This window comes from Neopsephotus bourkii, unplaced genomic scaffold (genome assembly GCF_033783945.1).
Source record: "Neopsephotus bourkii isolate Nb327-2 ecotype Australia unplaced genomic scaffold, CSIRO-AGI_Nbou_v1 NB_962, whole genome shotgun sequence".
Lineage (NCBI taxonomy): Eukaryota > Metazoa > Chordata > Aves > Psittaciformes > Psittacidae > Neopsephotus > Neopsephotus bourkii.
In genome coordinates this window covers 5,535,492-5,551,060 of record NW_026901456.1, presented here as the reverse complement: position 1 = coordinate 5,551,060, position 15,569 = coordinate 5,535,492, and the positions used below count along the sequence as shown (strand labels likewise).

The window sequence follows — 15,569 nt, the reverse complement described above, 5'->3', positions numbered from 1 at the left end:
ATTACACAACTGATGTCTATAGTCCTGATCTTGCAATCAGATCCGTAGGTGACGATAATTGATTTATACCTCTGGATAGAATCTGCCAACATGGATATTAGTGCAGGACTAAAGTCTAAACTACTAACGTAGATCTCTCCAGAAGATACAAATGTGTCGTGGTTTAACCCACAGCCAGACAGCTTGTTACCCACTCCCCCCCTTCTTGCCCTCCCCCTACTCCTGGAGGGACGGAGAGGAGAATCAAAAAGAAATGCAACTCCCACAGGTTGAGATAAGAACAGTTTAGTAACTCAGGTATAACACAAATCACTACTGCTACCACCAATAGTAATGATAAAAGAAATAACAAGGGAAGAGCATAAAACACCCCATCACCAGGTGACCGATAACTTGCCCCCCCACAGCCCGATCAAGCACCGACTCATACCTCCTCCAACCCTGCAGTCCACCCAGCCCTTCCGGCTAACTCCCAGTTACATCCTGGGCATGACGTGCTGTGGTATGGAATACTTCTTTGGTCAGTTTGGGTCAGGTGTCCTGTCTCTGCTTCCTCCTGGCTCCCCTCCTCCCTGGCAGAGCATGAGGCCCACAAAGTCCTTGGCCAAACCAAAACATCAGTGTTTTTCAGCTCTGTTCCCAGCTTAAAGTCAAAACACAGCCCTGCACCAGCTACCAAGAAAGAGAAAAATGACTGCCACTGCTAAACCCAGGACAAAATGTATTCTCAATTAATTCTGTTTTTAAAGCCCTGCAAGACCAAATTTATTATGGAATTATTGAAAATATTATTTTGTTAATGAAGCTATAATGTCATGTAATAGAATTACATCTGACACTGTAGAAAAAATGTAAGCCAAAACTGGGACAGTATTACTTTATTGTACTAATTAATTGAAGTACACAACTTTAACTGGCATTTTTATGGAAAGCGTTAGCTAAAATCAGGTTGCAGATCTGTGGATTTCAGTAAAAGATAAGCAGCTGTAATAATGTAGTTTCTAAGAAAAGAAAAAAAAGGGGTAGCAGTTAAGCCAGTCATAGCTGTCTCATTTTAACAACTATACTACTATAGTTCTTAAAAGTTTTGCAATGTTCAGTTTTAATACAAGGCGCTGTATTTGGTGAAGAGCACTTCACAGTCAGAAAACACTGATTCTGTTAGTCGCTCATCCATTTTTTCCCAGAAGGCGGGAGTATTTTTCAGACTTCTGATACAACCAGAGATAAACTTTTACAAACTTGGTTTTCTACAGAGACATAAGCTATAAGATAATTATTTTGCGTTAATTTGAAGAAGTTTATTATCTTTGTGGGAAACCTGTTTTACTCATTTTTCTTGTGAAAGCACTTGTGCATTTGCCAGAATAATGAGAATTCAATATAAATTGGCATAGTCAAGGAACAGGATAGCTGTACAGCATTTATAATTTTGAATAGTACCTGGTATTTAACAATGTGACAAAGGAATATTTAGCCACTAATAGCATGCAAAGGTCCTCAAAGAGAAATTGTTGGAAAAGCTTTTATGGAATAGAGGGAGGAGGAAATTGAGCCATCCATGAAGCACAGCAAAGCCAGTCTCATAATAGTCCTTTAATGTAAAAAAGAGACACTCATCTACGCTGGGGTTACATGGTAGAGTTGTCTCACTGTTCTGAGTGGCCCCCTTTGGGAGCCTTCCCATGTGGACTGTTTGAAGAGTTAAGGGAGATTTCCTACCCTTCGACTGAAGCTAGCCTTTCACTGGGTGGGCGTAATTCTCCAAGTTTGTGGGCAGAAATGCAAAATGTGTCCTATTCACTTTCTTCCTCAAGGTTTTTCAAATTCTCTTTATATTTTTTGGTATGTGTAGCATTTTGCAACATCTTTCTATAATACTTTCTCTATGAGAAAACCCTAAGTGTTCTGGGAAGTCTGGTTAACATTACTCACTGTTTCTTTCCAAGACTTCCTTCCACCCTTCTATAGAGAGGAACTGATCGACATATTTTTTTTGGAATACCTATTTTAGTAAATTTCCTGGAGCAAACAAGGCTTTTCCTTCACAATAATAATAATGTTTCTGAATCTAAAATTCTTAACTTTTTAATCACAGCTTGTCATGATTAAGTATTGGCTACACTATAATAGAAACTAGAAAACCTACAGCAACTTTATGGCTTCAAAAAATTCTAATTGAGAACATGCCAACATACATAGAAACTTGTCTTAAAATGGTGACTGTTTTTCCTGTATATTGTTCTGCTTTAGATTCCTTTGCATCATGAAGTTTCGATTCAGTTTTCTCATTTATGCATAAACTTTTCCAGGTGAGGGAACCTTAAAATCAAAAAGGATCTTAACAGATTTAACTGTGTTTGATGCCACTACACATTTAAGCAAAGCATGTTCCTCATTGTGCAGAGGTTATATAAACAGTTTCGTTCTGGAGTGTGTTCTAAAGGTCAGCAATGCTTGTGCTGTTGAACTCTTACAGAGAAAGTGAATTCCAAAGTTGAGAGCTTTCTTTTGAGGTTGTATACTTTGCTTGTTTTCTTTCTTTTGATGTGCCTGGGTAAGTATTTTGACTTCCTGCAGAAGATAAGGTCACACAAAGGAACAGTGTATAATACCAAGTTAGGACCACTGGAGGCTTTGTTCCTCTCTGTGGAATATGTACAGGATATAACAGCAGCACAAGGCTGGTATTTCTCATGCTTGAGATGGAGAATTATTTAAATGATTCAAGCCTCCAACTGAAACTGTCACCTGTTTCTGCATGCATTGTGGAAATCAAAATTATGTCAGTGATTCCTACCATTTTGGATAAGTTTCTGCAGCCTTAAAGAAGTAAAAATGGCTGGTGGTGTTTTTCGTATTGGTGCCTGCTCCAAAACACACAGGGCCGATATTTTCCTTGTTTATCTACAGTGACAACGTGTTGTTGTTGGAGATCCATTTAGGAAATTCTTCTTTTAGAATACCTATGATAGTGATTTCCAAGTGAATACAAGGCCTTGAGTTTGGAATACCAAAACCCAACATGGCTTCATGCCCTGTTCAGGAAACAATTACCATGTATCAGCCACCTGCAACTTTAATGTATTGTGTTGGCTTCTTTCTTCTAGACTTATTGCATTTTTCCTCTTGCTTTTTTTTTCCCTCTCCTTTCACTCACCCACTAAAATCTGCTAGGATCAGACTGACAAATGTGTTTTTTTTCACAGAGTTCAATGTTGTGAGTACCTTCCATATAGGATATAGAAATTATTTAATAACTTGCATGCATTAATATATCAGAGGACTAAAGAGTATCACTGTTTAATTTTCTATAGTGGCAAGATGTGCTTGCAGCACACATGGCACATAAAAATCTTACAGTTTTTATTCCCTGACTCCGCCTTCAGTGCCCATCCTGGCTGAGCCCTGACTCTGTCTTGTTCCCTGAATCCAGTTAATCATCTGAAACCAGATGCATCCTTTTGCACCTGCTTTGCCCTCTGGTGGCTATGCTGAAACACATGTGAGACCTGGAGTCTGGTATCTTCACCTGGGTCTGTGTTGGAGGGGATGCAGATCCTCTTGGAACCATGGACCCTGAAATAAGGTCAGGTGGCAGTTTGGGATGATTTCTAAGGAATATGATACCCTTCTCTGTTGTTGCCTGGAAAGAAGCAATGAATACTTCGGTTCTTACTGGTTTGCCTGCTGCTTTACTGTGACTTAGCTGCAAGGTCAAATGCAGCTGATAGGATAGCACCTGTCTGTGTAGTGCAGATGTGAGTCCAGCTCCCTGTACTGCATCCATGCCATAGATGGCTCCTTGTGTGACTTACAGAGCTGAAGGGCAGGTCTCATGAGCCCTGACCCTGTGGCACTGAGCTGTTGCATTCATCCAAAAATGTTGCCCATCAGGCCAGTGTTGGCTTTGGAGAGCAAAAGCTGTAAGATTCCCTGAGGAGCCAGGCTGTGGTGTCTGAGGCAGTTGGACATAGCTCCTCCTCACTGCCCTTCATACTGGAGCCTGACATGCTGCAAAGAGACAAGTCCTCTGGCCAGCCATTTTCAACAATAGAATAGTTTGGGTTGGAAGAGACATTCAGAGGACATCTAGTGCAACCCCCCTGCAATGAGCATGAACATCTTTAACTAGATCAGATTGCCCAGAACCACATTCAGCCTGGCCTTGAATGTCTCCAGGGATGGTACATCCACCACCATTCTGGGCAACCTGTGCCAGTGTTTTACCACTCTCAGTGTAGTTTCTTCATCATATCCAGCATGAATCTCTTTTTAGTTTAAAACCACCACCCATTGTCCTATTGCAACAGGCCCTTGTGAAAAGTCTCTTCCCATCTTTTTTACAGGCTCCTTTTAACAATTTTAACGACTGTTTGTCCCTGTACACGTTGTTTCAAAGCAGAACGTTGTTTTATAAGCAGCACTAGGAGCCCCTTCGCCTCAGCGGTCACCATCACACATCGAAGCATCCTCCCCTCCCGCTACGGACGACCGCGGCGCGAAGCTCCACAGCCACCCCTGCCGAGGCTTAAAGGGGGCGGGGCGCCGAGGGCGCGAGGCCGCCAGCCAATCAGAGCGGCCGGCCGGCTCGCCCAACCGTCTCGCCCCTTTCTCTTTAGAGCAGGCGGGGCTGAGGGCGTGGCCAAGGGCGGGGCCGAGGGCGGGGAGGGGGTGCGCGCCATGCTGATCACGCTGTGCTACCTCTACCTATGGGCGCGCTGGGGGCCTTGCTCGGCAGCGCTCATCCGCCGCACCGTGCACCGCCTACACCGCTCCCGCTGCTCCTTCACCTTCTGCTGCTGCGCCGGCACCCCCCCGCTTCGGCAGCCGCGCTTGCAGGTGCCGCCCGAGGAGCGAGTCTGCCTCAGGATAGGGAACAAAGTCTTTTTCACGGACGAGACGCAGGTACCGCCCCGCGGCGTGCGGCTGAGGCTGGGGAGGTGCCTCGCCTGGCGCTGCCCGGGGCTGCTCGGGCGGGGAAGGTGCCGTGCGGGAAGCGACCTCCCGCGTTACCGTGGCAACGGGGAGCCGCCTACCGCGGCGGACCGGTGCCGCCGCGCCTTGCCCCGCGGCGAGGAGGGAGCTGTGCGTTCCCGGAGGGCTGAAGTAGCGGAGCCCGGGGGGAAAGGGGAGCCGCAGCTGTGGGGTTTGGGGCTGCGTTTTCCCTCTGGACGTGTGACAGCGAGCTTGACAGTGGCGAGCTGGGGCTTGTGATCAGCAAAAACAGTAAGTCGTGTAGCTTCCCAGGCCTGTCACAGCCCTGCTTGTCAGGGGAAGGCCTTGGTAGGAGACGTTAATACGTCTGTAGCTGCCTCCCTGCACTATTGAGAGGTAACTGCATTCAGCTTGTGGGCTGAGGAGTGTTTTTTCCTATGTAAAGCGCAGCTTTGTAAGCGCAGCTATGGCAATAGGACCACTTTGCTAGGCTGCTACTTCCATAGCAGTGGAAATACTAGCACTGAGCTACTATTTCCATATTTGTAACATTCTTTTAGCACATGTAAGGCTTTAGTCTAAAAATAAATGCTGTGTTAGTGCACTCGAGATTTGCGCCGGACATTTAAAACGGAGCCGATTGAGCTTCTGGTTACAGAGAACTGCTGCTCCCGATACAGAACGTTGTTTCAAGTGAGGCAAATGACAGGAAAACCACCATCCATGAAAAACCACCTCTTTTTTTCCCCCAAATGGCTGGTGAGAGAGGAGGGTGGGGTGAGGCTGTGATAGCCCACGACAGTGGAAAAATACCGTGCATGAACCGTGCTTCACTTACCATCATACGAAGTAAAACTGAAAGTAAGCTTGCTTCTGACTTTCAGGTTTAGAAGCAGAGCTCCTGCAGCGCTTCCCCCCAGTCATTTGAGTTATTTAAATTAATGTTGGCTTTATCTAGTTTTGTTGCAAAATAACAGAACTCGTGTGGAAGGAGTCTTCTTGATCTTTCCTTTTGGCTATTCTTTATATGTGGGTTTGTGGAAGTCATTTCAGTGGTTAGACAAATGTATGCTACTGAAAGGTATTTATGAAGCATGTTGTTAACTGAGTGCTACTCTTCAGAAGCAGAGAAGCTTTTCATAAAGTCAGTGGGTAAAGAGGATATTTTCAGTGCGGTGAAAACAATATCACAAATGCTAATGGAGCTGGTTCAAAAATAGTGTTCTCGCTCTCTAATGAGCAGATTGTTTCATACTTCAGAATCTCTCACAGCAAACTTAAATACTTAATTCCCATTTTGACAAAGCTCATTGTCTTGGTTTCAGCTGGGATAGAGTTAATTTTCTTCCTGGCAGTTCTTATAGTACTGTGTACCAAAACATCACTGTGTTATCATTATTCTCACATTAAATCCAGAACACAGCACTGTACCAGCTACTAGGAAAAAAATTAACTCTATTCCAGCTGAAACCAGGATACTCGGAAAAACAATACAAGATAATACTCATAAACCAGATAATACTCATAAAACCAATAATACCAGTCCATGTGTTTAGAGGAGTTCTGCTTCAATTACCTGGATTATTTTTTTGTAAATCAAGTTTTAACTAATTTATGCTGTTCTTTGCTCCATTTCTGCTCATTTCTGAAGTAGCTTCTCCTTAGTCCTTGCATAGTAAGCACATTTTTTTTATGTCTGCAGTGTTATTCATGCAGACTGACTTCATAAGCTTGTCAGTTTATTTGTGTTCACTGGGAGCTGGGAAGCCCTCTAGGGAACTGCTTGGCTTGAAGTTTGTCGTAAAGCCAATGTTGTTACTGAAATGTAGTTACCTTTTAAAAACATGTATTAAAATTTACCAGTTGTGTTTGACTCTGAGAATCTCTGCAGGAGATGCCTGCCACGCTGCACCTTGGTAGTGTGGTATAGAAAGGTTGGCTGTATAAAAGAGGCAGCATCATGGTGAAGCTTTTTACATCACCTGTGAACACTGCAAAGCGAGAAAGGTTAACTAGCATGCTTTTTTGGCTTCTAGGTAGCTAGCTAAATTACTTTGCTTTCTGAATAGGTATAACTGCTTCTGCACTGTTATCAGTCTTCGTTACAATTTATGACTTGCTGGTATCTTATCTGTAAAGTTGGGTGTTTTTTTTTGTTTGATCTTTAATAAAATTTTGTACCTAAGATAGTATGAAGCTTCAGTAGTTAAGTCCACTTACCCGTGGAAGATAGCAATGTTTACTCTCACAGCTTCTGTGCTCAGTAAAGCTGGTTGGATTGGCAAACTATCCCCATAGACTTAATACTGTGCAGTTTCGTTTTAAATGTGGAGTGATGTACACGTTTAGTGTGTTATAGGGAAATTCTCCTGTTTCCACATAAAATTACTGAAGACATGCAAAGCAGCTGTTTCTAGTATAGTAGTAGCAAAATACCTATTTCTGATGTTTGACATTTTTAAAATATGGCAGAAAAATTAAGTTCAATAGAATATCTACATCCCATAAAAATTGATATATGGGAACAGATTACATATTGAGAAGTTTTGAGGTTATTAAACCTGTTCTTTGGTCTACTGATTCCAGCTTTTGAGCTGTATTTGCTCCTTTGTGAGTATGGGAGAGGTAACATTTTTATAATTTAATGAAGGAGATGTTTGTCCAGTGGTCTGATAAGTGGATAGACTACCTTATGGACAAATTTATTTTGAATGAGTTATTTCGTTAAGCTTAGTTACATTCTGAATTTGTAATTTTGGTGCATAGGGACTTCATATATTAAAAAAAAAAAAAGAAAAAAGTACCCTCTCTTTTTATTTTAAATAATTTTCTTAGGAGTTTTCAAGTCACTTTTTAAATAATTTGTCCTGAGGTTGTACATGTCCACAAAACAGAAATACCTTTCTATAACTGGCTTTACAAAGGAAGTCCTTTGTAAATTAGGTGTAAAATCAGACCTATGTAGTATATAGTTCTTAGGTCACTTGTGGCTCACAGATTGGTTAGTCTTTTGTCAGATGGCTACGGAAAAGATGTATATGTCTTAACAGTGGGACTGTATGTTTCCTGGAGGATTGTTACACAACTGGAATGAATGCCACCTGGACTATGTCCAGTTAGAGGGGCTGTAGTATCTGTTCAGGCAGGTTGTGCTTTGTTACTGCTTTCTCACTGCCAAGCAGCAGACAGTGCCCTTCAGCCACCAGAAGTGAGCAACAGGGCTTTGGCTTTGTGTATTTGGGGGATGAAGAGAGAAGGAAGGAAGCAAGAAGCAGGGTGAACTGCTGTGTGAATGAAAGGAGGAGGATTGGGTTGAATGAGGGATGCTGCTGGTGGCAAATGGCCCATAAAAGTCACAGTGCCTATGGTACAGGGGTCCTGTGGTCCACTGACTTTTGTGCTCTTTTAAAACTGATAGCTGGAGTCTCAATTAGCTTAAAAGCTGAGGTTGTCACTTTCAGTTTTACTTCTGATATGTTCCTGCTTAATGGTTCAGACCTTTATCCCTATTTTTCCTCATGGGGAATGTGAAATGGTTCATGTAAGACTGAAGGGTCAGATTTGAATTTAGGCTGGGCATAAGTTAAAAATGAATTGTTAAATCAGATGCTTGCTATACAAACTTATTTTTCTTCCTTTTTTCATTTTTTTTCCCAGTTCCTTGATGATTTAAACAGGTGGAGTCTACTTCTCATTTCTCCTTTTATTTGTCCTGACAAGTTACTTAAAGCAGGACATATAGCTTTTGTGACAGAAAGCATTTCAGCTCAGACAGATAACTTGCAGAAAGTATCTGGCTCTTCAAAAGAGGTAAGTAGTTCTCTTTGTTTCTTGCATAGATAAGTAGTACAGATGGGCGATTTGGTTGGAATGAACATAAAACAATTGAAGGTAAAAAAAATAATCAATAGCAGATAGATTTTTTTATGTTTATTATGTTGTTGGAAATAAAAAGGTAACATTTCCATTAAAATTAATAACTTTTAATACTCTAGTTATGTTTTATGCTTCAAATAAACCAATAGACATTCTACTGTGATTGTTCTAGTAGCATGCTTCTCTGGCTGTGGATGGGAAGTGTAGAATTCCATTGTGACTTTGCATAAGGCATGTAGGGTTAGATACACTGAATATGAAGAAAAATGCTTGAAAGCTGTCATATTAAGGCAGATTAGAAGTTCGTTTATCTGAGTATCCTTTCTCTGACACTAGCTGAAACAAATGCCTCAGTAAGAAGCAAGCATATGTTAGGATTCCTGAAGAGCTCTTCAGGCCTTCACCAAGTGATGGATAAAAGTTGCAAGTGAAATAGAAGTCTGTCTGGAACCTTTCTTTCACTGTGATTTATAAATACAAGTTAAAGTATTACACGTTTGGATTATTTCATCAGCCTGCAGGAGTAAGGCCAAAATCAAGCTTTCAATCTTTTAGCTTTTCTATAAAATGCAGTGGGGGAGTGCAATACTTCTTGGTTGGAATTTACAAATGGTGTTTGCTTTTTAATGGATAATACTTATAAAATGGTTTTGAGGTGTCCAAATTTAAATTAAACTGGTGTTGAAATCCTTATGGGAAGCATACTTATAAAACATTCATGTCCTGGATACTCAAAAAATCTAAAAAGTGCCTTCTCCACTACTATTGAAAGTCTGAAGATGTGGATTTAGAAGATGATGTTCTAAAACTTGAGTTACTGAATATATAATATCCCTAAACCAATTATGCATATGAGTAGTATCCAAGCCCTATCAAAATACGCTATGAACTTGAGATAATGTCTCTCTCTGCCCTACATTTTATTGTTATTTTACTGCTTTTTTCCTTACATGAGGAATGCTTGCTGCCTAGGCATCTTAGCTTGGATGCAGGTCTCAAGGAGGAGAAAGGTTGTAACCCAAAGCAAAAGATAAAATTACCTTCCAGGGTGGAAAAATCTTCCAAGTGGTACAGGTTGGCCTAAACCCTTCTTAAGGCAGACAGTTGTGTGAGCTGTATGTTCTTAATGAAGAATGGACCCCATTGCCTACTAGAAAGAGGAGAAATGGAAAGACATGTATACTAGGGTATTTCTGGGTGGGCAGTAATAAAACATTTGGCCGGATCTCTAGGGTACCATAAAATCAACAGAGCCCACACATTAAACAGGCTATGCCACAAACTGGGATCATTGCCTGGGGGCAGTCCATAAGGTGTCTTCCTAAATGGCCCCTGCCATCCCCTGGCATCCTTGCTTTCTGGCATCAGGTTTCAAGCTTTTAGAGTTAAAGGAAATCTGTCACATACATAGGTGCTTGCTGCCTGTCTGTTTCCCTGGACGAGGAATATATATTTCCCAGCTCACTTGTTCTGGGAGATAATCCAGGAGTCCTTTGCTGGAGTGAACATCAAGAGCAGAGTGATTGGTAAATAGGCTTATCTAACTTGAGTGTAGGAACAGATGGACAGATTGGGAATGGGCACAGTGCCTGCAATCAAATTTTTAGTACGTTCACCCACCATGGTTGCCTCTCAGTTCTAGAATAGAGCACGTTTTTGGAGCATGTTAGACTTTGACCTCTAGAGGAATGATGTCCAGGTGAAGTGGTACATCAGGCAAAATCATTATCTCTATGCAGTTCAGAGTGTGAGGACTGGAGGCACTGAAAGCTTGTTGAGAACACTGGCACCTTTTATGCTTAAGTCTTCTGACTCTGCTTCCACTGGCCTCATTTTTCTTTGGAGCACACAGGAAGTAGCCACACTGGTTTGTAAATGTTTTTATTGCCTTTGATATAAGACTGTGGAATCCATCCAGGTGGGCCCTGCTGCTGGGAGACAAATTAGACAGGATATCTGCTATGCTCTATATATTGTTTTATAATGCACCTGGGATGTGCTGGACCAACTCATAAGGGAGAGTTGTTTGGGTGTTTGTTTTTTTTTGGGGGGGGGGGTGTGATTTTGTTTGTAATTATTTTGGTTTATTTTGTAGTGTTTTTGTGTATGTGTGTGTTTGGTTCTTTTTTGTTGTTTTTATTCGGAGTTTTGTTTGGTTTTTTGAGGGGGTTATTTTTGTTTGCTTTTGTAGCAGAGATGTCTACAAAAACATCTGTTTTGAAGCTCTAGTTTGTTCTTTTAAGGTTTTTTGTTTGGTGGACTTGTTAAATCTTGTTGGTTTTGTTTGCATTTTCTTTAGCATATAAAATGTTTGCATTCTTACGTAGATACTAATAATTTATTTGATATATCAAGTTCAAAAGTGATAGTCCAGGGAAGAGACCAAAACTGTCGTTTTATTTTGTTTGTTGTTCCTCTGTTTACACATCACTTTTAGTGAGGTGCTCTGAATTCTGCTGCGTCTGGCTGTCAACATAGACAGGGGCTGTAAGAATAGGTTGCTTCTGTGACCTATGAGGATTTTGAAACAGAAAGCCCTACAAAGAATGGCTTATCAATGATCTGTGACTGGATTCAACTGTGGTGGATCCAGAAAACTGGAGTATAAATAATTTCTCATCTCTTGCTAGGAGCTGGCTTTTCGTTCTGTATTCTGAGAAAATTTTGATGATTTCTAGTCAAAGTGGGAAAGCTTGGCCTGTTTCAAAATATTCTGAGGATTTCTGTTCTCTTGTGAAGCAAATGGATCATTGCATGAGCAGGATTACAGGTCATATGTCTTGGCAAAAGCCTTACTTTGTGAGGTTCTTTTGTGTATTCACTTTGCTTGCACTAGACAGCAAAAACTACTTGTTGCGACTTAACCCCAGTTGGCAGCTAAGTACCTTGCAGTAGCTCACTGGCTGCCGCTCCTCTGTGCTCCCCCTAGCAGGATGAGGGGAGAATTAAGCAAAAAGATAAAACTCATGGGTTGAGATAAGGTATAACAAGAATTGTAATAAAAAGAAACAGCAAAGAGAGAGGAATAAAACCCAAGAAAGTCAAGTGATGCACAGTACATTTGCTTATCTGCTGACCAATACACAGCCCAACCCAGGCAGAGATTGGTCCCTCCCAGCCAACTCCTCCCAGTTTATATACCAAGCATGATGTTCTATGATATGGAATATCCCTTTGGCTAGCTTGGGTCAGCTGTCCTGGCCATATTCCTTCTTGGTTTCTTGTGTCCTTCTTCACTGGCAAAGCATGGAAAGCTGAAAAGTCCCTGACTTAGAGTAAGCACTGCTTAATACATGTATGTTTTAGTTGTTTCTGTGGACGTTATTCTCATCCTAAATGCAAAACCCATGACACTATGCCAGTCATCAGGAAGAAAATTAACTGCATGCCAGCTGAAACCAGGGCACTGCTTTTTACTTCTTAGTTTGTCTTGTGTTTTAGTTGGTGCTGTGAAGAAATCCCTTGCCCTCTACCACAGAGAGTGGCTCAGAGTTATGTGCTGAGTAAAATGGAGAAGGAAGCTGGTATCCTATGTCATAAATGTGTGTCATGCTTGTCACTGGTGATCATGAATTGCCAACACGTAGCAGCAGGCCCTTGAGTTTTGTGCCTTATGACTGCAACTGAAGAGTTACATTCCAAGCTGTGGGTGTTGCACCAATAGACTGAACACAGTTGGGAATACCTTCCTTCTGGAAAGTGACAGTGTTGTCCAGGTCAACACTCAAGACAATTGGCTGGGGCAATTCTGGCTGACTTGGTCAGACGTCCATAGTGACAGTGGGGTAAAGTCTTGACTGATGTTGCAACTACAGTGTTTATAGAATCGTAGAATCATAGAATAGTTAGGGTTGGAAAGGACCTTAAGATCATCTAGTTCCAACCCCCCTGCCATGGGCAGGGACACTTCACTCTGTGTCACCCAAGGCCTCGTCCAACCTGGCCTTGAACACTGCCAGGGATGGAGCATTCACAGCTTCCCTGGGCAACCTATTCCAGTGCCTCACCACCCTAACAGGAAAGAATTTCTTCCTTATATCCAATCTAAACTTCCCCTGTTTAAGTTTTAACCCATTACCCCTTGTCCTATCACTACAGTCCCTAATGAAGAGTCCCTCCCCAGCATCCCTATAGGCCCCCTTCAGATACTGGAAGGCTGCTATGAGGTCTCCACGCAGCCTTCTCTTCTCCAGGCTGAACAGCCCCAACTTTCTCAGCTGATCTTCATATGGGAGGTGCTCCAGTCCCCTGATCATCCTCATGGCCCTTCTCTGGACTTGTTCCAACAGTTCCATGTCCTTTTTATGTTGAGGACACCAGAACTGCACACAATACTCCAGGTGAGGTCTCACAAGAGCAGAGCAGAGGGGCAGGATCACCTCCTTCGAACTGCTGGTCACGCTCCTTTTGATGCAGCCCAGGATACGGTTGGCTTTCTTTGCTGTGAGCACAAACTGAAGCCAGCTCATGTGCATTTTCTCATCGACCAACACCCCCAAGTCCTTCTCCACAGAGCTGCTCTGAATCTATTCTCTGCCCAATCTGTAGCTGTGCCTGGGATTTCTCCAACCCAGGTGTAGAACCTTGCACTTGTCAAGGTTAAACTTCATAAGGTTGGCATCAGCCCACCTCACAAGTGTGTCAAGGTCCCTCTGGATTCAGAATCCCTTCAGTGATTCGTATCTATCGGGGTTTGATAGAAGTATCTTCCAGAAGGAGAATTCGTTCTGCTTCGGAACTGGGTAATACTAGTGTGCCCATAAATATGTCCTGTAACTTCAGAGGTGGTATTTCTTTGTGGTACATACATGGAGATGATGACCTTTTTACTTTTACCTTTACAAGTGAGTGGTTTTTACCAGTGAGTGATCCAGACACTTGGGACCTGAGTGATACGTCTATCATGAATTTGAGGGCTGTCTCTCACCAATTATGTGTTCTGGAGTGTCTGATTTGAAGCTGTTACTCATTCCTGTGTTACAGTTGTAGTGTAACCCATAAGTTAAAGCATGCAGCTGACCTTGTGGTAAACACAAACACGGTGCCCATGTACTGTTATCTTTTTCTCTTTTTGAGACTGAGTTTGTTCACGAAGGGTTAATATAGGTAATGTATCAGAAGATACCCAGCCTGATTTCTTGTGAGGTATCCAAAGGTCACCTATATGAGTATGGCCTGGATGGTCTCATATGGGCTGTGCTAATCAGAAACTGTCTTCGAGAATGGCTTTGAAAGGAGACATGACCATTAAGGTTATATGGAATCTCAGTTTCTTCTTTCTTCTTGTTCCCTTGGGAAATAATGTAAAGTCAAAAGTTGAAAATAGATGATTTTGGATATTATGTAAACCACTTAACAGCAGTAGATGAAAAGGTAAATTTAGCTGATAGTCTAATTCTGAAAAACTGAAATACCCAAGAGCTCTTTCTCATTTTGTGCATTCAAAAGAAGCATTTTTTCTTACTGTGTTTAATCAGTATTCCATCTTGTGCGTAGTGATAAAAGGGTGAACTTCATGAAATGGTTTGGTGATGACAGTATCAAGGTGCTGGAGTTGCCATGTGGGAATTGAGCTTTATCTTCTAGTATTGGAACATATTACATGGCAAAAGCTAATTTTTCTTTAAGGTCATGAGAACAGGTGGTGCCTAATTGTCTCTGAAAATGCCTTCAAAGGAGAACAGTTGATCTGTGTATCCTATAAAGGATAAATACTGAGATATAATTTACAGTTTTTAATGAAATTGGGGCCTTATTCAGCTTTGTTTTCAGAATTTACTCAAATCACTGTGTTTGTAAATTATTTGAATTGTTTTGGTTGGTACTGTTGCTTTATAAACATAAAGTTTAGAAGGGGTCACTTTCAATTATGAGTGAGCAGACAGATTTGTAGTCTTTGTTAATGTGTCTGCCTTTCAGAAGGAAACCAAAACTCTTTTCACTTTTCCTCCGCCTGTGTCTTTTGTAGCTGAGCTTATTCTCAAAGATAGCACAGCTGTGTAGTTTGGGTTTAACAAACCTTCTTGAGGAAAATAATCTCAAGTGTGACATCTTCACAATGCTTCTTTTCTGGAGAATAGAATTTTTTGAATCTTACATGTCCAGTTATGCTTCTGATAATCAACGTGTACTTTTATTAAATCCTATAGTTTACTTTTGCTCTTTTTATCAGCATTTTTTTTTTTTTTTAGAATTTGTGCTGAAAGCCATGTCTTGGAAATACATACAAACAGAAATTTGCTTACAGAATGGGGTAATGTTCCCCTGCCTTTTTCTGTGTTACTTGAAGCTTTTATAGCATTGATCTTTAGGAAAGATGTATTTGTACTCCCAATTTGCTATCAACTTGGTGTGGATGTTGCTTTGTTTACTTCTGTCAGGACTGAATTTTGTAGCAGGCATTGCTTTCTACATGATCCTTCCTCAGCAGGTTCTTTTGGTTGTATTCAGTCTCATACACTGACCTTTCTAGTCATGAAGGGTGCACTTCTTCATGAAAGGAACTGTCAACTGAAAGCCTACTTGAGGTGTGTTGTCTTATGATACTATTAAATGCAGTAGTTGTTTTAAACACATCAGGCATCACAGACACAAGTCCTAAAAGCGATTCTAACAATTTAGTATTCCATAATCCTAGTAACTACAGGGTTGGTTTTTTTAAATACTTTCTTTACAATTACTTCCAGTCCTTGGGTTTGCTAGTTGTACTGCCTTGGCTTGATTATGTCCCTCTCTTGGTTCTGCCTACTGTTGTG

The 15,569-nt window shown here is 41.5% G+C and overlaps 2 protein-coding genes across 4 annotated transcripts in view; both read left to right on the top strand.

Moving 5' to 3' along the window:
* PIGP (phosphatidylinositol glycan anchor biosynthesis class P) overlaps positions 1-15,569 on the top strand; it is a 152,431-nt gene that overhangs the window by 23,451 nt on the left and 113,411 nt on the right. The window lies entirely within an intron of this gene.
* Positions 4,435-15,569, top strand: part of HLCS (holocarboxylase synthetase) — a 122,147-nt gene continuing 111,012 nt past the window's right edge. The window contains exons 1-2 of one of the 3 annotated variants that reach the window (XM_061359128.1): positions 4,435-4,908; positions 8,596-8,748. In XM_061359128.1, coding sequence (XP_061215112.1) covers positions 4,684-4,908; positions 8,596-8,748 — 378 coding nt within the window. In that variant the 5' untranslated portion in view covers positions 4,435-4,683. Of the gene's footprint in view, positions 4,909-5,037; positions 5,335-8,284; positions 8,306-8,595; positions 8,749-15,569 lie in introns of those variants that run through there. The other 2 variants (XM_061359130.1, XM_061359129.1) reach the window with 2 other exon arrangements.